The sequence below is a fragment of the Stegastes partitus genome, unplaced genomic scaffold (assembly GCF_000690725.1).
Source record: "Stegastes partitus isolate 25-593 unplaced genomic scaffold, Stegastes_partitus-1.0.2 Scaffold741, whole genome shotgun sequence".
Taxonomy (NCBI): domain Eukaryota; kingdom Metazoa; phylum Chordata; class Actinopteri; family Pomacentridae; genus Stegastes; species Stegastes partitus.
The window spans coordinates 224,467-251,475 of record NW_007578472.1 but is presented as its reverse complement, the minus strand read 5'-3'; the positions used below and the strand labels follow the sequence as shown (position 1 = coordinate 251,475).

At 42.1% G+C, this 27,009-nt stretch overlaps 2 protein-coding genes across 5 annotated transcripts in view; one reads left to right on the top strand and one right to left on the bottom strand.

Moving 5' to 3' along the window:
- Positions 1-27,009, top strand: part of wdfy4 (WDFY family member 4) — a 39,977-nt gene that overhangs the window by 3,906 nt on the left and 9,062 nt on the right. For 2 of the 4 annotated variants that reach the window (XM_008291391.1, XM_008291390.1), the window contains exons 4-53: positions 727-851; positions 1,220-1,348; positions 1,509-1,698; positions 2,273-2,462; positions 2,680-2,840; positions 3,998-4,230; positions 4,324-4,463; positions 4,736-4,866; positions 5,139-5,240; positions 5,354-5,544; positions 6,501-7,225; positions 7,373-7,466; positions 7,569-7,783; positions 7,882-7,985; positions 8,110-8,320; positions 8,424-8,500; positions 8,586-8,804; positions 8,985-9,163; positions 9,251-9,482; positions 9,954-10,105; positions 10,194-10,305; positions 10,395-10,585; positions 10,692-10,844; positions 10,966-11,039; positions 11,393-11,554; positions 11,643-11,737; positions 11,845-11,941; positions 12,074-12,273; positions 13,256-13,416; positions 13,497-13,616; positions 13,708-13,887; positions 13,972-14,130; positions 14,572-14,698; positions 14,790-14,935; positions 15,193-15,431; positions 15,513-15,616; positions 15,725-15,916; positions 16,020-16,129; positions 18,556-18,633; positions 18,739-18,930; positions 19,009-19,084; positions 19,171-19,385; positions 20,955-21,103; positions 21,224-21,338; positions 21,634-21,719; positions 21,806-21,868; positions 25,061-25,103; positions 25,298-25,417; positions 25,512-25,635; positions 25,728-25,834. In XM_008291391.1, coding sequence (XP_008289613.1) covers positions 727-851; positions 1,220-1,348; positions 1,509-1,698; positions 2,273-2,462; positions 2,680-2,840; positions 3,998-4,230; positions 4,324-4,463; positions 4,736-4,866; positions 5,139-5,240; positions 5,354-5,544; positions 6,501-7,225; positions 7,373-7,466; positions 7,569-7,783; positions 7,882-7,985; positions 8,110-8,320; positions 8,424-8,500; positions 8,586-8,804; positions 8,985-9,163; positions 9,251-9,482; positions 9,954-10,105; positions 10,194-10,305; positions 10,395-10,585; positions 10,692-10,844; positions 10,966-11,039; positions 11,393-11,554; positions 11,643-11,737; positions 11,845-11,941; positions 12,074-12,273; positions 13,256-13,416; positions 13,497-13,616; positions 13,708-13,887; positions 13,972-14,130; positions 14,572-14,698; positions 14,790-14,935; positions 15,193-15,431; positions 15,513-15,616; positions 15,725-15,916; positions 16,020-16,129; positions 18,556-18,633; positions 18,739-18,930; positions 19,009-19,084; positions 19,171-19,385; positions 20,955-21,103; positions 21,224-21,338; positions 21,634-21,719; positions 21,806-21,868; positions 25,061-25,103; positions 25,298-25,417; positions 25,512-25,635; positions 25,728-25,834 — 7,790 coding nt within the window. The remainder of the gene's footprint in view (positions 1-726; positions 852-1,219; positions 1,349-1,508; positions 1,699-2,272; positions 2,463-2,679; positions 2,841-3,997; positions 4,231-4,323; positions 4,464-4,735; positions 4,867-5,138; positions 5,241-5,353; positions 5,545-6,500; positions 7,226-7,372; positions 7,467-7,568; positions 7,784-7,881; positions 7,986-8,109; positions 8,321-8,423; positions 8,501-8,585; positions 8,805-8,984; positions 9,164-9,250; positions 9,483-9,953; positions 10,106-10,193; positions 10,306-10,394; positions 10,586-10,691; positions 10,845-10,965; positions 11,040-11,392; positions 11,555-11,642; positions 11,738-11,844; positions 11,942-12,073; positions 12,274-13,255; positions 13,417-13,496; positions 13,617-13,707; positions 13,888-13,971; positions 14,131-14,571; positions 14,699-14,789; positions 14,936-15,192; positions 15,432-15,512; positions 15,617-15,724; positions 15,917-16,019; positions 16,130-18,555; positions 18,634-18,738; positions 18,931-19,008; positions 19,085-19,170; positions 19,386-20,954; positions 21,104-21,223; positions 21,339-21,633; positions 21,720-21,805; positions 21,869-25,060; positions 25,104-25,297; positions 25,418-25,511; positions 25,636-25,727; positions 25,835-27,009) is intronic. The other 2 variants (XM_008291392.1, XM_008291393.1) reach the window with 2 other exon arrangements.
- lrrc18a (leucine rich repeat containing 18a) lies at positions 21,875-24,540 on the bottom strand. The gene has a single exon (XM_008291389.1). The coding sequence runs from the start codon at positions 22,837-22,839 to the stop codon at positions 22,012-22,014; it is 828 nt and encodes a 275-aa protein (XP_008289611.1). The 5' UTR covers positions 22,840-24,540; the 3' UTR covers positions 21,875-22,011.

Below are 27,009 nucleotides of genomic sequence, written 5' to 3'. Positions count from 1 at the left end.
CTACTTCTGCTTTTTCTGTGTGTTGTTGTTGTTTTCCAGAGCATTTTTTCCTCATGCTGTAAATGCAATTTTATTGAAAAATGTCAAGCTAAAGCATATTCAGTCTGTTCACAAATTGTGGGAATACTTAGTAGCTCCTGTTTCTTTGTTTTTGCTTTGACAATGCTTTTCAGGCTTCTTTCCCTGTCTCCTTTCCCTGCCCCCTCAACAGAGGGGCCTCTTTTACTAGTTGTTTATATGAAACTTGTATTTTTCTGTTTGCAGGAAAAAGAAAGTAATTTAGGGAAGTAGATGCTTCTGGTTTTTGATGCAGCATTGACATTGGTTTTAACAAAGCCACTAACATGGTGCATGTAGAAGCTGATTGGTACTTCATAAAAGTGTAGCTTGTCCTTCTTGAGTTGAGGCTCAGGTTGTCTTTTCAGGTACACAATTCCTAAATAAGCTACTAGAAAGCATTTTAGAGTTAACAAATGTGATGTATTTGTACAGATGGAGACACAATGCAAATTTGGTTACTAGAAATAGAAACAAAACTTTTAATTTAATTTATTTTCTGTACACTGAATTTAGATTTAGGTTTTAATGATTACTATGGTGGTGGACAGTGAAACAAAGCAGCAATTATGTGTAAAAGTCTTGCTGTCTTTGATTTGTTATTTCTGACTCGTTTATGACCTGTTAGTGTGATGGTCATGGATCACAAAATCAGTTTTGCGTTTACAGAGGGGGCTCGTGAAGAGGTGGTGAACTTCTTCAAGAGGCCACATGAGGACACAAATGGTGAAGTTCAGCAAAGTTCAGGATGGCTGCTGTTAAAGTCCCTTTTGCTGCTCACAGCTGACAGCTCAGTGAGTGACAAGTCACAGTTTTCAAGTCAAGTAAATGTTCAATTTTAGGATTGTTCTTTTCAGTCAGTTAATATTGTTGGAATGGCAATCATTTTACTTTAAAAGGGAACATCTGATGTATGGAGTTACCCCTAATTCTGTAATTATGTATGTAAGAATGTAGTCATTTTGATAATTACCAATCATGACTCAACAATACATTAAAAAAAATCACAAAAAATTAAAAGCAATAATTCTCATTATCATTAATATAATAAACTCATTTAGAAAATAATGCCAAGATTTTTTTCACCTGAATTTCTCAATCTCTTAAAATGTCATCATTAAACTAAACATTGCTTTTTGTCTCTGTGTGTGTGTGTTTGTAGGATATATTGTCCTGTATAAACCCAGGACTCCCTGCTGCTTTGGTGAAATGTCTCTACCTGTTAGTATGCCTTCCAACTAAAAAGGAGAACAAGGCCGCAGAAGAAGACTTTCAGGAGCCACTAACACAGGTTAATAATAACTTGACTTTTTCCTTTAAGGCGATGGTCTTTATTTTATTTCTCTGATGAAGTCCTGGCATTTGGTTTGGCACAGCGTAGGCTCTGCAGTAAGTCTTGCTTCTCTCCTGCATTTTGGACTTAACATATACTTCTACCCTCCGCCTTTTAGGTTCTGCTTCAGCTCTGTAAACAACCAACCAATGTGGAGAGACTAGTGGAGACTCAGGAGCTGCAGTGTCTTATCATTGGCCTCACATCACTGTGGGATCAGACCAGTGCCTCTTGGAGGCACCAGGCCTCTCGTGTCCTCAAAGCTATCTCTGCTGTAGCAACAAGCAACACCGTCCCAAGCTTGTTAGGTGAGATAACTCAAAACTAATGGGTAAATAAAGTAAAATAAAGTAGCACCTGTGTTAAACTTGAAGGCATTCAATTGTTTTGCACCAGTGAGACTGAACACATAAGCAAAAGTTAAACACATCCAAAAACCGGCTGCAGAGAAAGTGAATGATTAGATTTTACTTGGGAAAGGTATGTGTGCAGACAAATGTTTCATTCCAGTAATGACTTAACTATATATAGAAAGACATGACCACACAGAGACACATACTGCAAGCATGTCTCACATGATACCTACCAGCACAGATAATTCACTCAAATGTTCCAGTACACAGGTTTGCTTGGATTAGTTTGGGATACCAGGAAGTTATTAGTATTTCTCTGCATATTGTTTTGCTGTCTTGACTGTACAGCTCTGTTCATGGAACTATCATTCACCAGCACTCATTAAACCTGGCTGAAGACAGGCTAGGAGTATAGGATGTTATTCTACCTCTGAAACATTGAGTGTGCACATGCTATTGCGTTGATGGATTGAATTTTGCTCAGTGACTACTGTGTTACGAATCAAGAACACTATTTTTTCCTTATTAGGCAAGAACTGTGTGCGTATCTGCATCCAGAACTTGTTGCAAATCAGTGCGGATGTCTCAGGATCACTGCTAGCTGAGGTTGCTGTGGCTGTGTTTAGCTTCATTAGAGACACCTATCACCTCAATCCAGCCCTCTTCATCGAGTTTGATACCAACAACGGCTACAAGGCACTTGAGGAAATCCTGAAACGGTAGGTTCATAGGTAATGAACTTCCTTGTCTTTTTGAAGGCAAGAGCGAATATGCATTCTTGGAAATTAGTAGAATTTCATGGCAGATAGCCGCTTCAAAGGATACAGGAATTCATAGTAATTTGATTTGTCGGCTCTTGGAGTCAGTACAGAGAGAGCTTTATTCATCTTTGCTATTCATGTAACTTGCATTTTTTTTGTATTTTATCATTGCAAGCTGTGAGGAGGGCGTGTCCGAGGATCAGTTTCAGCCTGTGGAGGAGTTGCTGGCTCTCATTGCGTCTTTCACCCTGCTTGGAAAAACTGAGCTGAAAGTGGCTCTTTGTGTCACCAACCCCCAGCCGCCGGGCTTTAAGTTCGACCCACCACTCACCAAAGGTAGGTCAAGTCTTCACAATAAGTTCTGTGTTGCTATTCTCTGGCCACCTCTCCCTAATTATGTCTTAACAGCTGATTGTACCTTGAGGATAATCTCTGAACCATCCCTTCCTAATGCACACTCCCAACCATCTAATTATTAGCACTTGCACGGCTCAGCAAAGATAAACTCAGGGAGGAGAATGCCTGTGTCCAAAAGGACCACACAGTTCATCCCTCCTATGCACTTTTACCCTCATATAACCCACCCAACCGCACCACCCCCCTTTCCCTGATTTCCCACACACCCTGACTTCCCACTCCCCACACTGCTACCCCGCCGCAGTGCACAACACCCCTCAGGTTAACAGGAAGCTGAGGTGATTATGTCTGGGATGATGAAGTGGAGGCTCCCCCTTTAACTCTGTTAGGATGCCCCACATCCATTCACCACTGGCCTACAGCAACCAGTCATCTATCATAGATGCACACACACCTCTATCCAACACTCATAAATAGAGTGTCCACAATAAACACACACGTAGTCATCCAAACATACACACGGACACACACACTGAACAGCCATCTATCACATCAAGGAGCAGATCTGTTTCCAGCAGTGGGACCAGGGACTGTTTTATGCTGACCTTATTTGGTTCTGATACAATTTTGATTAAGCGTGAAAATGAATCCTATTACTAACCAGCTTTTATGTTTATTCACAACAAACATATGTGTGTTTTGGCACCCAAATCTAAGACCTCCTCTAAATATTTTGACAATGCAGTGAACAAACTCCATCAAGGCAGATTACGCTTCTTTACTTTTGCATTCATGCATGTGATGTTGTTTGTTTTCTGTCTGTCTGTGTATGTAACTCAATTGGCTTGTGAGATTCAGCATGTGCTCTGTGGTAAAGCTCGTTTGTAATTTGTTCATTTTTCTATAATATTGACTGTTTCACCTTGCCAGTGCAAAATCTAATGAATCTACTTTTAAATTCATCTTTTGTCAAAATTGACCTCAAGCTGATATTGTCTTGCAGTGTTGTGTATCATTGTACAACAATATATTATCTCCCAATCTCTTCACCATTTTCACAATGATCAACTTTAAAGGGCTGATGCCTTATTTGAAAAGTTAAATCTATTGACACTAGTTTTCCTACACGTTTCTAGGTTTAGCTGTAAAGAACCTGCCGGCCTTCCACCTGCTGCAGGCCTCCCTGCTGCGTTCCCAGGATTCTCTGCTGTGCTACCAGCTTCTTCGAACCCTACAAACAATATGGGAGAAGGACCCCGCCAATTTTTTCCTCTTGGAGTGGACTGTCCAGTCGCTGGCCCAGCTGGCCGCCTGTGTGTGGCAAAAACCGCCGCCTGTCCAAAAGCTATTTTTTTCACTGCTAGAGATGGTATGATTTGTAATGTTAAGTCCCAGTGCATGCTTTTTAAAAAAAAAATACAACATGCATTTAAGGTTTGATTTAGCGTTTCATTTCCTAAAGGTTGTATTTAAGCTGAACTACATCCCCCATGAGACCTTGCGGGCACTGCTGGGTGTGCTGAAGCAGAACTGGGCAGGGTCGCTGACTGGTGGAGTGGCAGGGACAGAATTTGGAGTGGTGGCTCTCAAGTGTTTTCACAGGTTAGCAGTGCTACTTGATAAGAGTGTTTCTTCAATGTTCAGGCTGCTTCTGCTGAAAAAAACTTTACTGTGACTTTATCCTCTGATTTTAGTCAGCGTTTTTCCTCCTTCAAGGCTTGTTTTGATGAGAAAGAGCTCAAAACATTACTCTTTTCTGCAGCATGACAGGGCAGGTGAGGCAGGGTAAAGTTGCCATTTAAAGTTGCTATGAGTGGTAACTGCGTTATTACCTTGATGCAGGTGGAATAAAATCTCTGTCCTACTCTCTGTAGGATGACTGTGCACAGTGGTATGCTGACTGAGGTGCTAAGTGACTGGAATCTGCTGGAGTTGCTACTTGGTGAACTTCGCAGGAGAGCAAAGATCCTCAGGAAGGCTGGAGTTGTATCTTCCCCTAAAATAGGTATGCATCAGTGTAACTTCCTCAACTTGTGATGTAATCCTAATTGTTCAACTATTAAGTCCAGACAGAGAGTCATTGTTTGACATCACACGCATCATTACAGCAAACTTGGGATTGAGTAACACATTAGGCCATGATTCAGTACTTCAGCTTACAAAGTGACCCATTGTGAAATACAACTGACATGACTCTTTGCACTTGGGCCTGCAGCGGTTGAATTTAACACGGAAAAGTCCTCATGCTGAATGTGCACTCTGTAATTTGAATTCTAGATTCCCAGCAGCTACCAAGTGTGGCGGACAAAGAGAAGCTGCTCACTACCTGTATGCTTCAGGTTGTGTCCACCCTTACTTTACGCTCAATCAAAAACACAGGTACATGCAGTCTTTTTTTTTTTTTTTAAATTTCCATCTCTAATCATTTTGTTTTTATTTCACTTACAGTATATTCTATTGTTGCATGAATATTTTTTACATATGCGTTCCAGTTTCAGTGCGAGACCTTGGCATGGTTCCCTATATAAAGATCTTCCTGGATGAGGATCAGTATCGAGGTCCCACTCTGAGCATCTTGGAGCAGCTAGCTGAGATAAACCCAGAGGAATTCATGAGCACAGCCATCGGAGCCCTCTGCTCCTCTACACAGCATGAACTTGGGTTAAAGCAGGACCTTTTGCAGGTGCTTACACTTTACATGCACTCACAGTTCCATACAGCAGGACCTACACATCCAGAAACACTCAGATATGTGGTGATCTCAGCTGAACTGTGAATGTAGTCTTGCTCTACATTGAATCATAACAAACTGTAATGCACTTAAAACATAATAAGCTGGTGAATTTATTTTCTTAGCATGTGGGACTCTGATTGCATTACAGACAAATGCAGATTGATTTGCTAAAACCGGTTTAGCTGTTAACTCTGGACCGATTTGATTAGGCCGGCAGCCTTGTGCTGTGGCTCTGTGAAGATTACCACCTCTATCAGATCAGTGAATGGGACAGAGATCTGATTAAGCCTAACTAAGTTACACACCTACTGTATGTGTCCATTTTTATAGATGGCAGCAAGAAGAGCACTTACTTGCTGATATTGTGTGCACTCAGTGTGAGTGAGTGTGTACACTTGTGCTTATTGGTGCACGCATGCAAGATCTTGTGTGTGTGTGTGTGTGTGTGTGTGTGTGTGTTCTTTGTGCTAACGTGGTTATAGCAGGTGGCAATCAGATTGGGTACGACCTAGGTTGGCAAGTGTTGAGAGCCATTGTGATTACTCCAGTTTCAGCTAATCACATTTCCCTCTGCGTTCTGTCTCACACATTACCTACCTGATGGATTAGCTCTCTAAATTGAATAAAGCTAATGTGATTTTGTTCACCTCCAAAAACTAGTTACTAGAAATGATTTATGATTTATCTATATGTTTCATCTATTTTTCATGACACTGTTTTAATTGACCAGGAAGATCTTTTAAAAGCCAAGACTTTGAGCAAAGCTTGGCGTCTCTCAAAATATGTTCTCTTTCAGATACAGTAAGCAGAATCTGCTTTGTGACATGTAATACTGGGCTTAAGTGTGCTTTGTGAGTTCACATGCTCACTATCCAAATATCTCACTCCTGTTTTTGGTGTTTCAGTCTGTGCTGAGGGTGCTGGAGAGCCCCAACAGCTGGGACGCCTTCAGGAGGGCTGGAGGCTTCACTGGTCTGCTGTCTCTGGTGATAGACATGGAGGGAGCCCTGTCCGACCCTCCGCAGGGAGAAGTGTGGAAATCTCTGGGCCATCAACCGCTGCTTGACCTCCTTCTCCTCACTCTTCACATCTTGGCCTTGGCTGTGCATCTTCACACAGTAAATGCTCACCATTTTGAGACTGGTGGCTTTTACGAAAGGCTGGCAGAGGCTTTTCTCCAGCTGGGCTGCTTCCACATTGAAGGCCCTGAGAGGGCTAGGCAGGAAGTAGACAAGTACTCCTGTCCCAAGATTGCAGAGCGCAACCACTCTCCTCAACCTCCTGGAAAGAGCTTCCACCAGTTTGTTAAGTTGGCAGAAGCCCCTGTAGCTCCAAACTCTCCCTCCACCACACCACAACCTGATCTGCCTGTGACTCTTCGGACATGTATAAGGCTGCTGTCCTACCTCGACCAGTTTGCCACAGGGACCTACTCTCCTCAGGAGTCGAATTTGGAAAAAGAGCCACAAGATAAGTGTGATGGAGATAAAGAGAAACTAAATGGACCAGCATGGTATGAAGAATCGCCGAATGTCCGCTCGGGATCAGACCCACAGTCCATGGAGGACAAACAGAGTTCCAGAAGCACAACATCCAGTAGTCCCTCAGCCTGCACAGAGTCTCAGTACAGGTAGATATCTTTAACCTTTTGGAGGCAGTGGAATTCCTGTGATTCCAATGAATCAGCTGCATTCATTTCTTAATTGTAGTGATGGATGGGCTGATGAGGATCTATTTGGGATGCTACTCATATTTTCTTTTTTTTGTGTTCTTGTAGTAGGTTCACCTGTGATCAGATAATTCTTCATCCAGGAGCAATCCGAGTTATTATGGCTCTTCTTCCATCACTATTCACTCCGAAGGACCCGGAGGTATCTTTCTTGACTAGACATGCTACAGCCCCTAATGCTACATGCTATGCGATGTGTGAAAAGCTTCAGTATGAGATCAATTTTTCCCCCCCTGTTTTCCAGCTCTCTATGGAGGTCCAATTCTCAGTGGCACACCATGTCCAAGCCATGGTCAAATCTGAACGAAACCGCCAGATCATGTGTGAGGGGGGGCTGGTCTCCACACTCTTGACCCACTGTCAGAACATGTTGCTCAATCCAAACCATCCATTACATCTACCTGTTACACGGATCCTGGAGAAGCTCTCCTCTCAGGCCATCACACATTCAGACTTTAGGTCAGACTTTGAGGTTTACACTCATGCATTTCTTTATAATACTGAAAATGGAGAGGTTTTTGTACATTTTACTTGCGTTTTTTCTTTTTCCTCATCAGAAAGTTCCTGTGCTTAGGAGACCCTCTCATGTGCGTGGTGGACAGAAAAGCCAAGCAAGTGCAGCTGGACTGTAACCCACAAGACAAAGCACCTGTTTCAAATGGTAAATATCTGTTTTTTCTTTCTCACCTATTCTTTGTGTCTTCGTATTTCAGTTCAGTATTGTTGAGACTTGATTTGCATGAAGCAGGTCACATGTTTGATTAATTTTTTTTCATGTAAACCAGGCGACAGTACAGAGGCAGATGTTGGATCTTCAGTAAAGACACTGAAGCGGGCTTTCAGCTTGTTGCAATCAACAACTTCTTGCGGTTCTGCAATCCCTGTCCACCAGATCATTAGTCTGGTGTCCATGACAGCACCACGCTCCTTTAGACCACACAGAGTCTCCTCCTCGCCTGCCTTTGTAGAGTTTGACATGACCGAGAGTGGATATGGGTGAGTCCTTGTTTTTGTGATCTTCTGTGTCGGCCTTACCTTAATGAGATTTGCCTCGTGGATACATAAAACAACATTCATTCACTAGATTCTTGCTTTGCAGCTGTCTTTTTCTGCCGTCCCTGGCTACAGTGAAAGGTGTGACTGCTGATTCAATCTCAACAGGTGGAATTGGTGGAGGTAAGTGATAAGTCCAAGCATTTAATACTCACATATTTGTGAATAACTGAATAAAATGTCTGATCATATCCCTCTTGTGTTTTAGACTGTCGAGGTTTTCCACCCACAGCTGGTCTGTCGTTTGCCTGCTGGTTCCAGATCAACAGGTTCAGTTCAGCCTGTGATTCTCACCCAATCCGCCTGCTGACGGTGGTTCGCCACATGTCCCGGACTGAACAACAGTACATCTGTTTGTCAATCTCCTTCTCCGCCTATGACGGCTGTCTGGTCATCTCCACTGAGGAGGAAGCGTTCACATATCTAGGTAGGGGTGATAAGAGTTTGGTGAACTTTATTGTGACATTTTGATTACACATTAGAGGAACTTATTTAGCTTTCAGAACTGTCAGCTGTTTCCTATCAGTCGTGTCTAGAGCAGGACTGCATAATAGTTACATCATCAGATTGTACAACAGATTCTCTTCCTCTGTGTCTGCTTTAACAGATATGATGGAGCCAGAAGTTTGCACTCCCACTGCTTTGCCTACATCACTGAGGTTTCGCTGCTCCAGCGTGCTGGTTCCAGGTCAGTGGCACCATCTGGCTGTGGTTATGGCCAAAGACGTGAAGAAGAGCTGTCTGACCTCAGCCTACTTCAACGGCAAAGCAGTGGGGACAGGAAAGGTATGACGACTTAGGAGTTGCTTATTAAACTGATTCTAATGTAGTATTTATAAATGGATGTATCATAGCTTCTCCATTTTCTGCCAGATGAAGTATATTCAGCCGTTCCCTGGTCAGTATATCTCCATGGACCCCACAGCTGTGATTGATGTGTATGGACTGATAGGCACACCAGCTCCCTGGAAGGAACACGCTGCTCTAGTGTGGCGAGTGGGTCCTTCTTACCTTTTTGAAGAGGCTTTGAGCCCTGAAGCTGTCAGTGCTGTATACACACAGGGCACTGCATACCTGGGAAACTTCCTGGCTTTGCGCAACACAGGTGAGCCACAAGATCAACACAAAATTTCTAAAGTATGTCCTCTGTTTACTCTCAGTAAATCTCTCAGGACGTGGGTTTCAGATGCATTGTGATTCAGTAGGTGTAGTTTGTTGTGGTTTTTTCAGTAATATAGAGTAATGAAGTGATGTATTTTTTAAGGTGTTTTTTTGCTGTCTTCTCTGTGATGTTTATGCGTTCTTTTTTCATGTTGTAGCATGCAGGAAATTATGTTGCCAGGAAACTCATTCCATGTATGCACAATTTTTTTGTTTGAGGACCAGATGATGCACTTTGATACAATAGCAACTTACATACTATTGCAGAACAATTAGAGCACACTTTGTGTAGCATGCAACAATTATAGATTTTGTCATAATATATGGTGATAATTATGGTGGTGCATTAAGCATATCTTGTCTAGCTTCACTCTTTGTAGTGAAGCTCTTTACCTGTCTTTCTCTCACCTCTCAGGCCATGATCCAGATGCTGAGTCGCTCCCCCACAGGCTGGTTCCTGAGGAGAGGATCTCATTTGGCATCAACCCAGCAATTTCTACGTTAACAACTGTTGTGCAGATCCGAGAGGATTACAATGAGGTGGATTGTAGACTAATTGCTAAAGAGGTAAGCGAAAGGTGAGTCCTTGTTTAACCTGTGTGTGCATGTGTGTGTGGTTTTCCTATAAAGCAGCAATCACTGTGTCTAATTACAGATGGGAATAACATCTCGGGACCACTCCACCCCCGTGTTTCTTGCACACAACATCAGCCAGCACCTGAGTGGTACAGCTCGCACCATAGGAGCAGCCCTGATTGGACATTTTGGTAAACACAGCATTATTTTGGACTGTTTCTTCGTGCAGCAGCGCCCTCTTACAGGCACATGTGATGAACTCTTGGCCTCCTTTTTCTAGGTGTGCGTACGTTCACCCCCAGGACTGCATCCAATGGCTTCCTGTACGTCGGTGGGCCTGCAGTTGTTCTCAGCCTAGTTGCAATGGCGCCAGATGATAGCTCTTTGTACGCGGCAGTTAAAGTTCTTCTTTCTGTGCTGGAGACCAACTCTACAATGCAGCAGGAAATGAACCGCATCGATGGATACAAGGTATGTTGCTAGAGCAGTACTGCGTGATGTAGAAACAGACATCCAAATCAGCTACCTTACAGTTGTGATCTGCTCTTACACTATATGTAATTTGCTCTCCTTGCAGCTGCTAGCTTTCCTGCTGAAGATGAAGAACAGTCTGGTCAGCCACCGAACCTTTCAGCTGGTTCTGTATCTCTCGAGTTCATTGGAGCTGAGCTGTGGGTCTAGCTGCATACAGAACATTCCTGCTTTCCAGGCTCTGCTGTGTGACCTGGATGTAAGCATCTCAATTTTATAAGGTTACCAGGTGTAGAGAATGGATCATTTTTATGCACACACAGATTTTATGTAGTAAATTAGCGTAAGCTTAGTTGTGAAATGTTGTTGCTGTTTTTCAGGTGTGGCGGAACACATCAGACAATCTGGACCTTTCAGTTCTGAACTACTTTGCTGAAACATTGAACTCCACAAGGTGATTCCCACAGTTCTTAGCATGTGACCAGACCGCACAAAATATGTAGTAGTTCTAATCTAATTTATTTTCACCTCACATGGCCAACAAGTTATGTCACACAATAAAGAGGCTCTTGTTCAGGATTGACAATAAACTTTTATCGGCTGTTCTGTCAACATCTGCGGGAGCCTGTCATCAATATCACGGAATTTAAAAACAGAAGTAGTCGAGGGAGTGTTCAACAGAATCAGTCACAAAGACTGAAGAGGAGGCTGAATGTGTGCATGAATGGCGGAATTAGATTTTCTGCCTGTGGGAAGAGATTGTGATTGATATTTACGCTGTGTCTGTTTCCTGTGCTGTCTCCTCAGCAGTGACAGCAGGAATGCAGAGGTCATGCTCTCTGTGGGGCTGCTACCAAAGCTGCTGTTTGAGTTGTCTGATCCTGCTGTGACCGTGCAGAAGGTTAACATTATTTGTTGTGTCATCGCATCCCTGCTAAAGGCTCACTTCAGCTCTGTGGACATAAGCAGGTAAAATCAGAACATAGGATATCAGATCAGTTAAGTTTTGAGAAGCACATGCTGTATGTTTTCTTAATGCATTCTTTTACTTGATCAGACTTGGACTCTTCCTGGTCTACACACTTCCCCCTTCCAGTAGCATGACTGAAAGCAGTGAGATATCTGATGGCAATCTTTCTCACGATGCGCCAGGTACACGATACAACACAAAACCACATCTCCTACAGTGCATTAAACGTCTCACGGTTGTCACAAGTTTTTACTGGTACTGACCCAGACTTGTCCCGTCTGTGCTGTAGCTCAGAGTTCTGGTCCAGCCAGTCTCATCTGGATTCGCAACCAGACGCTGCTTGTGCTTTGTGAAATCCTAAACTCAGACAGCCTTCTCATCAAAGAGTAAGTGCCATCTGTTACCTTTTAGCTAAACCGAAATAAGGGCCGAAACATATTTACCCAGTACTTCACGTGCCATAATATAATGGCAGAAACATTAACTGAATTTGTTTGTCGTGTTTGTTTCCCCACCAGTCAGCAGAAGGCATTCGATTCCCTGGGCAGTGATTGGTTCCTGCTCTTCCTTCAGCCCCATCTTCACCCTTCCACTTTGAAACTGGGTCTCGTCCTGCTCATGCACTTTCTGTCGAGTCCCAGCCAGCAGAGCAGCTTCAGAGAGGGAGTGCTTCCAGGAACGCTCATAGAGGGCATGGAGGAACCCTTTTCTATCATGGGTGCATAAAGTTGAATAATTTCTCACTGTGAAGCAGGAAAATAATTCACTGCTGTCATTTTAAATCTCTCACTGGAACCATATTGTGACATAAAATCATTTTGATACACAATTCTGATTAACCTTCTGAAACCCAAAACCCATTGGCAGATCTGAAAGGCATGTCATTTTATTTTTTTTTAATAGATTTTAATAAAAAATTTTCATCCATACATTTTAAAGAAAAAAAAAATGATTTAAAGCTTTGGATAGATTTGAAACAGCATGTCATAAATTATTAGTTTCAGGACTGTTGAAAAGGTAAACATCCAATGATTCTGTTTTTACAGTTTGCAGTTATAAAAAAAAAAGGTTTCATATAGTGGCTTTTAATTTTTTTTTCTTTTTAAAGTAAACCATTAGCAGTAACCAGATTTGTAAAATTAAAAACATTAATTTTTTGCTCTTCCTCACAACTGAGATGCTATTGTGATTCACACAGAGCAACTAGGAGGCAAGTACAGATGCACATTAAAGATGTAAGTAGTAAAATATCTGTAGTATGTGAAGCCACTATTTTTTTTCTATCATATATTGGTCACACTTATAAGCAACTGAAAAGATCTATTTTAATTAAAAATATATCTATTTTTTCTGTTTTTGTAAAACTGAATAATAATAAGAAAGGTTTTGTTTTTGTTTATTTTACATGATTTCTGACATTATACATTTAAAACTGGGCAGAAGACAATGTTCAGTTCTCTTGACTTTAGCTGTGGTTGTACTGTTTGCATTGGGGTGTGGGATTTTATATTGTAGTTAAAAATGAGACCATTGTAAGTAAAAATGTGACAGGAGCCAAAATGCAAATAAACCACTTGGGGATCAGATAGTTAAATGTGAATAAGTTATATTAAATTGTATTTAAACACTGATGCAAGAGCCCTATACTGCAGTTCAGCATAGTGAACAACACTCTGAATGATTTTTTTGCATTGTTACAGACAACCTTCGAGCCCATTCTTGGTCTTATGAGTGCCTCAGCACCACATGTCCAGGCTTTGATGTCCTGCGGGGGTTGCTCGTCAAACTCTCCCACCTTCCTCAGGTGTATGAAGCTCTGGCTGCTCTGCTGCTGGGGAGGAAGAGCAGTGCAGAGGGAAAGGTTGGTCATTTTTTTTTTATTTAGTAAATGATATTATTTATCATCCTTGTCATAACGCTGTCATTATGCGTCATGTATAGGCACCTTTGGATGATGTCCTGCAGTCACTGATTGACAGCCAGGCAGACGCTCCTGCTCAGCAGCTCTGTGTTGAAGCTGCTACAATACTGATGGATTTAGTCAAAGTCATCATCACTCAAGTAAGAATACAGCAAGCTTAGATCTTCCCAAATTTTTCCACAGGAATGGTATGTATGTGTATAATGTATATAAATATTTGTGTTTTCACAGCCTGTTTCCACAACTCAGCACTTGTCAAACGCTGATACTTCATGGGAGTTGCAGCTCCCAGCAAGTGTGATGCAATTCTTTTGTCTCCTCCATAACCACCGACCGAGAGACCCACTGTGGGCATCACCCGCGTTCCTGCATGCGCTCGCTGGTGTTGTGTACCCTCTGGAGGTATCACAGGTTTGTGTGTTAATCCTGTTCTGCAAAGGTCTTAGCACTTCTCATCTGTGTGGTCTTATTCTCTGGTTTGCTCACTTCTTTCAGGGTGTCGGCGAGCCTTGTGTAACGAGTGAAGGTGAGGACACATTCAGCATTCATCCAACCAGGAAGCCAGTGTTAGACTTCATCCGTATTCTGCTGATGGACAGTCTTCTCAATGTGCCTGCCAACACCAGCACACATCCTCTGATTCTGCTGCTGGAGGTGAATTCCCTCACATCAGTACAGTCAGTTATTTGCTGTATTTGGCTAGTTCACAGATCACAATAAAATGCACATAAATTGCTGCCAAATTCCCTGAAAAAGGTTCTTCAGTGTGCTACAGCACTGCAAAACTCTTCTTTCTCCAGAAGGTGCCACTCTATGCTCAGTAACTAAACAAGGCAGAGTCAGGGTACTGTTGATGAAACTGTTCACCACTAGGAGAGAGAGAACGCCAAGAGGGCCGAAGAACCGCAGTTTTATGTACATGTGTTTTCAGCTAGACAAGCTAAACCTACATGCACACACTCGCCCGCAAACATCTGCACATTAGACAAGATGTTTCCCTCACTGTCAGGCTTAATAGAACAAAGATTCATCACATATTAAAATCCATTTATTGTCTATCAGTATCAATATTTTTAAAACTAGTAAATATTGCAGTTTTGCCCCGATGGTGCATCGCTGGAACGGAGGCAGAGTTTTCAGACTGAGCTGCTGGAGCTGATCATGAACATCATCCACATGCTCAGCAATGAGGAGGACAACAACACTCATCTAAATTCACAAGGTAGATTTAGAACGTATGCTTTTCACATAGCTCGAATTGTCTGTGCAAAACAGAATCACCTAAATTTGCCGTGTTTTTATTTTCATCTCAGAGAATCCGAGGCCTGAAGGACAGATGGGTGTGCTGATGGAGAACGTGGTGCTTTTCAGCAAGACTTTGCTGCAAAAACTTTACGGTGGAACATTTTTGGGAGACTCTGAGAGTTTGCTCAACTTCCTCGCAGATCAGATTGTGGTGGTGAGATGAACACACACACACACACACACACACACACACACACACACACATATAAATAGAGTAGTATTAACACACCTCAAAGAGAAAAACTAGGTATTTTAAATTTATAGAGTTGCAAATTTAATGAAAAATAATCTGCTGATTGACATTTTTTTTTAATTTACTGGGAGCTACAGATTTTGAAAGAGTACAACCTGACGGACATTTTATGAATTCTTTTGCTAACTGATGACAAACACACTGCTGTATACTTCTAGGCTCTGGAGAAAGGTCAAGCTCAGAAAGAAAAGATGGTGTCAGCCCTCTACTCGTGCACCAATAAAGTCCTGCTTTATTTCTTGTCTCAACCGCGACATTCCCAAGAAGAAAAGGAAGTGGTCATCAGGGCATTACAGACCTTCATGGAACGCTGGGACTTTGTCATGGCAACTTACAATGGAAATGCAAACTTCATTACTTGCCTTCTCCATTGTCTGTTACTGATACGGTCTGGCAGGTAATAGTGAAACCAAAACGCTTTAAGTTGAAACCTGGATTCACTGATAATTAATAAAATTATACTTTTTTTTTTTTGTAGCTACCCTGAAGGTTTTGGATGTGGGGCACAAAAGGTGCTCAAGAGGAACACAACCAAAACAACACATTCGGCATCCTTCAGCAATGGAGTGGACATTACTACAGGTATGTGCATATCTATACGTATTAATCTCTTTATCGTGGAGTTTTTATTAATGTCCTACATCTACAAAGTTTTACTGGGTAGTAGACAAATGTGTGTGTGTGTTCCAGGTGACACACAAATGGTGTCCTTAGCAGAGGCCTGCTGGTCTAAGGTCATGTCAGAGAGGCAACACGTGCTCGAGGAAACCTTTAAGATAGAGATCTCAGCGAGCCCAACAGCGGAGACGAGGCCTGTCAGCATGACTGACATCAGCCCTCTGTGGGAGGAGATGGCCCACAAAGCCTGGCAGCTACACACAGGTCAGCTCTCACTGGGCTAATAACTGTAGAAGGAAAGGCTGCTTGACTATTAGTGCAATGATCTTGATTTTTTACATTTTTTGTGTACAAATCATCTTCCCAGAGTCTCAGAAGAAGAAGATGGCCAGCAGCTCTCAGAAGAAGTTTGACATGATCACCAGTGCGTTTCGCTCAGCTTTGGGCAAACAGGGTCAAGAGTCAGTGACAGTAGAGGTAAATACAAAATCCCTCAGTGATTGGTGCTTTTACACAGAACAGGATAGAGAGTTGTGTGTATGCTTGTGTCCCCTCAGAGGAGTGTTGGGTTGTTACCTTTTCCCAGGTGCATCCCAGTGCGCTGTGCCAAACACTCCTCCCAAAGTCACCACTGTGCTTGTGCTGTGGGCCGTCCAGCCCTGCGGGGGTGTTTGATTATTTCTTTAAATAGATTTGGATTATCACAGCTGATTGCCCCTGAGTGGGCATTGTAATTGATATCTGTTAGGCCTATCCATGGGAACACTCACTACAACACACTGTTTGCTGCTGAAGGTTAAAGACGCGTTTATTGTTGTTTTTCCCCCCGAAACACGTGGCCCACATCATTAGTTCCCCCACAACGCTTAAGACGTCGAGCCATCTGGAGCAGGGAGCAGGGACATATTACTCAGGCACACAGGCATGAAATTACCGCGTCTGTGTGTCTGTCTCACACCCACAAAATGTGTGTGTTCTTGTTTGTGCACCTCTCTTGCCCACAGAAATCGGGTTGGCAATTACAGTGGTACCAATCTGATGAAAGCATTATTCATTTGATGTTATTCTTTATCATATCAGTCTTTGACAGGCTATCAGAGAGGGTGATGAATTGTTTTTTTTTTCCGTCTGAGATGCAGGGAAGACGAGGGAGGGATGTTTTCTTTCTTCCTCTCTGCAGTGTGTTGCAACTCTTCAAATTGGTTGCTGTATGCAGCGAGTATTGAAAAAATGTTATTCAAATCGTCAGCTATGGTCAGCCAGTCTGCTCATTTTTCCATCCATCCTCATGAAGAAACAAGTGAGTCTTTAATTAATTTCCGGATCATCAACTTATGACCTTTATTGGGCAAGTCATGAGCTTATGGGGAGTCTCTTTTCAATCACTGGATCCATAGTAATGCATTTCTACAGAGCACTGAGCGTAGTTTCTGGGTCTCAGATATCTACTTTTATTGAACGAAGAAAAAAAAAAAGAGAGTTTTAAAGCCTACTGTAGGTAATGAATGAGAATATAGAGAAAGATAGGCAGACTGTGTCCTCAGTCAAGCTTCAGTGCAATCCTCCCAGAGATTTATTTCATCAGCGAATGCAGTTTCCATAATCATATCTGTGTCCTCATATTAGAAAGATAATTAACAGCACTAATGATCACGTTAAGTTCATTACACATTCACTGCCAGCTCAGAATGAAGTTGACATTATGTTGCCTTATCATCAAAGGTGGCGTATTGTTGGGAAGTCATTAAAATGGAAATGAGTGTGATGTTCTGATGTTAATTGCAGAGGGAAGAGATGAGTTATGTATTTAATGCAGCATTTAAAAAGCCAATGAGGTTCCTATCTGCTAAATAGGGTAATTAATGCTATATATTACTTATGTTTGTCCAAATGAAGGAATGAAATTAGGAGATGATGACGCCGACTTGCTGTTTATCTGTCACAACACGGCTCTAGTTCGCAAACTTCATTATTACTCGCTTTTCTGTCTGTAATATTTATATAATCTCCCCTCAAATTACTCCTTTATTTCTTTTTCTGCACAACTTCTCATTTGGATAGGCAGTCAGTCATTCAGAGAAACAGTTTTCATTCTCCGGAGGGCTTGTCGAAGTTTGTTGTCAACTTTTTACGCATGGGTTTATTCTGAAATTATCTCAAATTTTTGCATCTCTTGTAATACAGAAGCCGTTGTTGTCTTTTTTTATTGTACTTGAAATCAATTATTCCATTCAGGGGGTTTATACTGCAAAACACAGAATTAGCATCTGTAAATAAGACTCGATATAAAGAGTTACTGCATGTTCATTCAGTCAATTAAATGGCTTTCCTGGGTCAGCTGTGAGGATGGACACATGTTGTTTCACTAGTCTCTCAGCGAGCACTGCTGTGATGATGGGCTTAATGAAGCAGTTAACAGTCAGAATATGATCCCAGAGTGTCTGCTGAACATGAGCATCCTGCAGTGTCAACACGATTCTGTTTTGGGTTTTTCTATTTTTTCATTTCTTTTCTCTTTTAATTGACAAATAAACACTGAGCCGCACACAGTAAAAGCATAGACGCACACTTACCTTGCCCTTGACTGTGGTGTGGCTCAGTGATATTAATGTTTATGTTAATTAGATCACACCAACAAATGATTACATTTCCAGACAGGGTTATTGTAAGACTGTAGCCACTAGCTTATTTTGCCCAGTGAATGCAATTTAGAACAGATGTAATTGTATGAATGTATTGTAATTGCATGAGGAAACAACAATACCATTATGCATATACAATTTTTGTGAACATGATGTGTGTTGTGTGTGTACAATATGAGCTCGGGGAAAGAGCGATTGTGCTGCTCCTCTTTTCATTTGCACCCATCAGGTTGCTCTTGTTTTTTTTGTTTTTTTTTGTAGGAGTTTCTGTCCTGCATGGAGTCACATCGACAAAGAGGCCACAGCATGTATGAGAATATGAGGACAAACCACTTACAGGTTTGATGGAAATTTTTACATGAATACACTAAAATAAATGTTATTAAAAAGTCAAAATGGGATCTGTAATAATGTCATCTATTCCGGTTTGTTTCTGTGTTCCAGTTACGAGCCAGTGAGTGGGAGCGTGTGAGCTCCAAGTGGCTGCATGTGGAGGCCGAGCTGCTGAGAGAGAGAGCCGTGTTCGGCCCAGGCCCAGGGGTGCTGCTGAGTCAAGACTGGGTGCAAGACGCAGCTGAAGGACCCAATCGCACCAGATCACGCATCCGCAGAAAGGCTCTGAAAAGATCCAAACGGGTAAAGCATTTCAGTTTAGTGTAAGATCTGTGCAGCAAGGTCCTTTAGCTTATCCTTTAACATGTGTTTTTAAAACAGGTGTTTGGAACACTGTGTCTCGGTTTAAGATCTGGCGTATCTGAAGAGAACAAAAGCAGAATAGAAGTGGACACAGGTAAAGAAAGTGGTTTCCTGTTGATTTGTTGGATTTTACTTGTATCAGAAATGGGTTGTTGGATAAAATAACTTTCTTTATAACAGAGCCCAAGATCTTGTGTGAGGTCGGTGCAGAGGTTAAAGAGGATGAAGAGGATGGAGGTCAGCATTGTGACCGTCTCACTTTCTTCCCTGCTCTGAGTGAAACACCTGCTGTCACTGAGGGTGTACCCGACCCCTCCACTCCTGAACCCTGCTCCCACACACAAGACTGCCCCGACATACGCATCATCCTGCAAGAGCTGCACCCTGGAGAAGAGGTACTGTTTCATCGCAGTGTGTGTTGGTATGCTGGGCTGAAAACGAAATGCCTAAATAAGAAGCGCAGCTCCTTCCCACCCTACTAATATTCACAATCATAATTATCTGATGTAGACTAAGGGATTCCAATAGCCCAGCGCTGCTATCAGAATTTCATCTTTCCTCATTAGTATAATGTTTTAATGTTGAGGCCCAGCACAGCTCTTCTCATTCTTACAGTGAGTTAGAAACCAGTGCACATGTTGACAGGGACTCTCATCGCTCCGGCAACCAGCCGCGGCTTTTAATGTTTCTGACAGAAGTATTAATAAAAACAGTAGGAGGTGATGCAAGCTGTCTTACATCCGCTTAGCAAGTGTGTGATGTGTGCAAGTGTGTCCTGTTGTCTTGCAGTGGTTCAGTGCATGAGTCCTGCTGAGCTTCCTGTCAAGTGAACACAGTCATTAGCTCTGAAAAATGCACACACACGCACAAGGCTAGCACAAACACACATGCAGTAACACACAAAGGGAGACTCACTCATAATTAGCTTGCCAGCGCCAATAGTGTGATTATGACAATAATGTGTGTGGGGAGAAATCAATGGTCTGACATTAGGCTCTCAGTCAATAAAAGTCCTCCTTTTCTCTCCTTCTTCCCATCATCAGCTAAATCACCCTCAGACTGATAACGCGTATCTGTCCACAGCACAGTAAGAAGATAAGGAAACAAGTTTATTGTTGCGTATTTAATCTTTGATAACAATAAATTCAACTAGTTTTTTTCTGAAATCTAGTCATTATTAGGGACAATAGGCCTGATGCCAGTTTGTATTCACTGAAGGAAACTGGCAAAATCTGACCATGATATTGCTCAATGTAAGATTTCTGTAGCATGTAGCTGAGAGTCATTCACCTTGACTCTTCAGAAACACTTTCACATGACGAGTGATATTATCCTTCATAGCATGACTCTGTGTGCATTCACACAAGAGGTTCTGATCACTTATCAGGTTTCCTATTGTGTGTGTGGCAGTGATTAATTCCTCTAATAATGGTCAGGCAGGACCTCCTCCTCCACCCAGTGTGTGACTCTGTGTCTGGGGCGAAGGGAGTCTGATTTGATTAGTATAAATTGTGAGGGGCCTGCGGTGATGTTGGGGCCCCATATGGTTTTTGGGCGCTGTGTCCCAGAGGGCCTGCAGAGGGGCCAGCACGGGGAGACAGCCAGGTGCACACACTCATTGTGAAATGAGGGGAGACAATAGAATTATCCACGCATTATCACAATGCAGTTAGCATTAGCTACAATCAGCGCTGAAAGCAGCATGTGGGTTCACTTTGGCACTGGATGAAGCGATGCTGAATAAAGGGGGAGTGTTCCTACTCCTCCCCATCAATCAGCTCTGATAATGAAGTGTTCAACTGTGTCTTTTTAATAATGATTAAAATATGTGATTAAAATGATCAATCAAGTAAAGCCTGAAGTGCCTGTGTTGCTGCCATGTCATGTCCTGAGAGAGAAACGTGCTGATGTGTATTGCTCGTCTCACATGGGGCTTAATGCATCTCTCTTCTCTCTCTCTGTAGGTAAAAGCTAAGATGTGTGTAGTGACAGCGAGTGGCCTCAGAGTCACAGAAGGTTTGCTGCTGTTTGGGAAGGAGAGCCTGCTCTTGTGTGAGGGATTTACTCTCAGTCCGACTGGAGATGTTTGTTGCAGGAAGCACCACCCCAGCAGGTACGACTGTGTGCGTGTGTGCGCTGTACAGCTGTTTGCAGTTACTGCAGCACTGAAAAGCATAGTTCCTCAGCTCTGTCAGTCAGTCATTCATCATCCTCTATGTCCCTTTTCTGCCAGCGTGAGAGATTCCTTTATTTCCACCATGCTGAGTAAAGAGCCGCCATCAGCCAGCTGCAGATGCTGGCTCTATGAGGATATCAAGGAGGCTCGCTTCATGCGTTTCCTCTTAGAGGTCAGACACTGAAATGCTCCCACAGACGCCTTGAGTCAACATGCATCTTAAATTTTCACTTTTAGTTGGAATACTGCCACATTTGATGTGCACACATATAAATTTGATTTGTTTAGCATTTTATTGGATCTTGCATATCCATTACTTGATTAAGCGTGTGAAATAAAGAAAAATATTAAAGATTCATATTAAGTTCAGATTTAAAAAGAATCTGATGTGCCAAAATATAAACTGGAAACAAATGTCATTGCATCTAAGTTGCTAAAAAGACACTGTGCCCCTGTCTTCCTTTAAGGACAATGCTATCGAGATCTTCATGAAAAATGGGCATTCAGCCTTCCTGGTATTCCTGAATAAAGACCACGTCTCTGCATACAAAAGGTACCACACTTATACGTACTTGATGTCGAAAGGTTTTTATTTCAGGCGTCCTAACCCTGATCTTTCCCCTCTCTCTCTCCATGCAGGTTGAGCACTGTAGTACCGGCATTAAAAGGCAGAGGGGTTGCTGAGGTCATTGCTAATGCCAAGTAAGTGTCAGTTTGTTACAGTCTTGTAGAAATATGTGGAGAAATCCTTTGTTTCATTTCATCAGTTCAAGTATGATATATATATATAAATCAAATTGTACCAATTGTTGGTACTTCATATGATGACATTAGCAGCTGCCTGGTCATTTGATTTTCTTGTATTCCACCTTTTGTCTTATTCTCCACACATCCTGACTGACTTTGGCTACTGAGTTTGGTGCCATCAGTCCAGAATAACTTCTTATCCTTTTCTCCTCAAAAATGTCACCACTACAACGTCCTCTTCCTCTCCTTCCTTCTGTCATAAGACTCTCCCTCTCTGCTTTACATCTCTTAAGGCATGTGGTACACAGGTTGCTCTCATGAACCAGGTACACTCCTTCCTTTGGCTCTGCTTTTTTCTTCAGCATCCGCTCATCATCCCCCTGAGCATACGCTAGAGGATTTTGCTTTATATTCACCTTGGTGAGGTTGTGTAGGACTTTCACAAACTCTGGCATCTTGATGAAGTTGTTATCAAAGAGGCCTAACTCTCGGAGGCCGTCTAAGGCCGCCAAAGTTGGAGGCAGAGTGTCCAACTGGTTCATTCCTAGATTGAGACTCTTCAGGTTGGTGAGGGAGCCCAGTGTGGAGGGTACACCTGCAGAGGTTAGGCGGTTGTTGCAGAGGTTGAGGTGGGTCAGTCCCACCAGATTGCCGATGGATTCGGGCACAGACTCCAGCTTGTTGCTGTGTAGATCCAACCATCTGAGCGACAAGAAGTTCCCAATGTTATCTGGGAGTTTCTGTAGGAGGTTGCAGCTGAGGTCTAACTCATCAACGTTGGCCAGTTTGAGGAGGCATTTTGGGAAGACTGTTAAACCCATGTTGCGAAGGGTGAGTCTGTACAGTCCATCTGGGGTCATCCGTATTGCCTTTTTGGCAATCTTTAGGGTCACCTTTGTGCCTTTGGCTCCTCTTCTTTTGGGCATGGTACTGCAACGCACAGAGAATTACCAAATAGTTCAGTTTAAAAGCTTCCTTTTTGACACTTTCCCCAAGAGGCTGATTTACAATAATTTATCTAATCTACACCACGCACAGCGCTATAGCAAATAAATGTGTTGTGTATATGTTCATGTGTAAGTATGTGTGTGCAAGGCTGATGTGATTTATTCAGATACAAGGTCTTATGTATGGCCTGGGGCAGTGGGGAAAGCATGCTCTCTGAGGAATGAGAGCCTGAGCAGCGTGTGTGTCTCCATGTGTGTGCGTGCGTGTGTGTCGCAGTGTTGTGTCTGCACTAGTGCATGCTCACCCAGTGTTGCCCATGGGGGTATTTAAGAGCACGACTCTCTAATTAAGGCTAATGCAGGGGAACAATAGGAGAGAGGCGACACTGGGTAATACAGCAAAAACAAATGAGTGCTGATGCTCCCTCAGCATTCAACTGATTGAGTTGTTTGGCTCTTTTCAGGCAAGAGAGGTGTGTGTGTGTGTGTGTGTGTTTTTGTGTGTGGGACGTTCACATGCAAGTGTGTTGACAGACATGGATGTACTGTACTACAGTACGTGTGTGCGCACAAGGAGTCAAATCAGGACTTTGATAAATGATAGTTGGGGAGTGTTGGGAGTGTAATGAGGGCTTCGCTCTTCTCCCCTCCCTGTCTAAAAGAGCAAGGTGTGTGTCTGTTTGTGTCTGTGTTACACCCCAAGGCCCTCTCTCGCCTCATTCATCATCCTCAGGATGAGAGAGGTTATCCACTAGTGCTTGTTCCCATTATAACCTCCTATAGAAAACTATTGCATGAAATTATTGCCTGCAATTAGATAACACATACTGGGCCAAATGCAATGATTGATTTAGTGTAGTTTTACAAAATAATTTGGTCAGGAGTTATCGGTGTTAGAAACTGGATTCACTTCAAGTAGCCCCTCATCCTTTAAACCCATTTGCTATATGTGTCCTTACTTCATCTTAATATATAGTATATTCTTTTATCCAGATTTTGAACATGGAAAAAGTTATGTACTCACCATATTTTATCCCCTTTATTCTGGATTGATGGATGAGTTTGTCTTCAGTTTTTGAGACACGAGAGCAGCTTTAGCGCCTGTAAAACTGGCCGTTCATCTCAAAGGCTCTCACCCCTGTACAAAAAGAAAGAAAGAAAGAAAACATGTTAAAAATACATTTACAATTTGTTTAGAATGTAAAAGCTGTAGTACCTGGTGGTCCTTTCAAATGTAGTGGTGAAGGCAAGAGAAAAGATGAGGAGTGCACCGTTTGTGTATATCAACATTTGACTAGCCTCCCGTCACCATGTAGGGACAGTCAAGGTTCCTCTTGTTTAATAGCGTTACTTAGCAACTGAGGTGCTTGGCGCCAGGACTTTATTGCCGTGTTACTGGCCCACAGAGGGAAAGGAGATTTCAGAAGCAGTTGATCACTTTCCTCATTTAGATTAAACATGTTTCATGTGTTCCACGAGTAAAATGCTTACTGGAGTGTTCAGCAACGCTGTTCTTTAGTGTGGATGTTTTGTTCGGTTAGTCACTAGATTGGTAGATTTCTGATAGACTGATTGGAAAGAAGGTATTTTGATTTAGCGGTTTTTGCTCTCACTGGTTTGTCATGTATGCCTCTATTTGAATGAATGTTTATATGAACAAACACCTAACCAAATGAAAAACACAGCTAGTACCAAGTTAGATATTAAACTCTTGATTGTCTATGAAGCAGGAAATCTCACAGAAATGTAACAATATGCTCCTGTTCCTGTTTAACCAGTAATCATTAACCTCTGTTGTGAGAATCAATGCCACATGTCAAAACAGGCCCTTTCAAAACATCACTGCACAAAGAAATATCTTGCTCCCTTTTCCAAACACCTCGGTCTGTAGACTACTACGACAACTTGCAGTCAACTGTTTTTCCTCACAGCCTACAGATGGCACCACGTGCTGCATCCTCCACATATCTACTCACTGTTTCTGCTGCATACTGAAGCTCACCTCAATCCCATAACTGCTCCTACAGCTGTGTACACACGCTTTCTGTTTCCTGAGTCACTCACTCACCTCCACACTGCTGTTACAGTTCAACTTTGGTTGCCAGGCAACAGTGCAAGCACAAAACTTTGTGTTGGTGAGCTGTGCTCAGTGATGAAACTCTGCAGCTAATTCAAGGTGTTTACTCTCATTGTGCTTTAGGAAGACTCCTGTGGTTGAAAAGACGGCCCTTGTTAAATGGCAGGTAAAGCAATAAAAGCAGCTCTTTGCCGTGTCCTTTTGTTTGAGTTGTTTGTGCTCACAGATTCAGTTCTCCCTCCTTTGATATCAGTAATAAATCACTACATGATAGTAATCAAGTTCTAGATTTGTTCATAACTATATCGCTGTATTAAAGAGGCCTTTATCTGCTTCATATTCTCCTTGTCTCTCCTCTAGAAAGGGGAGATAAGTAACTTTGAGTACTTGATGCATCTCAACACAATCGCTGGGAGGACGTACAATGACTTGATGCAATATCCAGTTTTCCCCTGGGTCCTGGCTGACTATCAGTCAGAGGTACACTCTCACCCATGACATCTTTGTGTTGAACATTCATGTTGCACAGACTGGAGTAAAGTGTTACAGGTTTGAATATCTCTTTCTCTGATAGACGCTTGATCTGTCGAATCCTGCGAGTTTTCGTGATTTGTCGAAGCCAATGGGAGCTCAGACAGAAAAAAGGAAGCAGATGTTCATCCAGAGATATGAAGAAGTGGAGAACAATGAAGATGAAGGTATCTGTTCAGCCCTATTTTTAGTTTCATCATCTGTGCTTATGACTGTACTTTTTATTGGTTGCTCTGCTAAATGGCTCACTCTGTAACAGACTTGTCAGCACGATGCCACTACTGTACCCACTACTCCTCAGCCATCATTGTGGCTTCCTTCCTCGTCAGGATGGAACCATTTTCACACACCTTCCAGGCACTGCAGGTAAGCCCTGGACACCAGGAAATGTAACAAACATCCTTTGATTAAACTGGCTATGAGGGGGGAAAAAAACAGGCCTGAACTGTTGCTGACCTACTTCCAGAGAAAAGAAAAATTAAGAAACAAAGTTCTTCTTTAGAATAGAGCAGTGATGGAGGAATCTCTGTGTAAATGATTCACCATTACATGCCAAAGTTTAACACTAAACAGATGAGTTCTGGTAAACAGACATAATCCTGCCTATTGGGCTGCATAACTTCATGCATAAATCACAACAAACATTTTGAGCATCAGCAGTGCTCATAACAAAGCTGAGCATGATCAGAATTATTAAGTTACTGAGTGATGACAGGATGAACGTCTGGGAGCTGCAGCACCTTGCAGAAGATGGTCAGTGCCATTATTTTTCCTTTTCTGGTTTCTTCTTATAAGCTGAAGATCTGAAGATTCCTTCACTGGCCCATACAAAAATTAGGAATGATGAAGGTGTAATGTGTATCATGTTCTACAAGTTTTCCCTTGATTTTTTTTTCTGAAGATGTTGAAAAAAGTTTGTTGTGCATCAGTCTTTTTTCACTCACCCACAGGCCCTTGCGCAGACCCAGTGCTCCAGGGCACAATGACATTCATCACTTTCATTTTTTTATTTTCAAATATAATCTTGCTAATAATATGAATCTAATATGAGCTATTTTCAACACTCCTGTTTCGGTGCTGTTTTTGGTATGAAAGCAGATTACAGGGAGATTTTAATATATATGCAAATAATTACAGAAAGCATCTAAAAGAAGCCAATGCAAATAGCCACATGTTACCAATTTACAATACAGCATCCAGTTGATTATAATGAAAAGGCATGCATATTTGATAGTCAGAATAAAGCAATAAAGATGTTAGTCTGGTGAATTAGGATGCCTTTTGTCTTCTGAAGCACATAACGGGTGTGTAGTAATATCCATAACTGGATTTACATCTCTAACCGAGTTTACCAGTATATATGCTATTTTCATTCATTGAGGTAATTGTTTTACTCTAAATTACATTCTCTCTCATGAGATTTCCATCAAAATTATGGAATTTTACAGAAAGATGAAAAGCTTCCTTCTAATAGTAGCAAATATTTCTTGCTTACATAATACAATGAAGAATGTAAAATATGGTTCCCTACACTGGATCAG

What these genes read in the sequence shown, in the direction of transcription:
- lrrc18a (XM_008291389.1), bottom strand. Translation starts at nt 22,839, where the DNA reads ATGCCCAAAAGAAGAGGAGCCAAAGGCACAAAGGTGACCCTAAAGATT.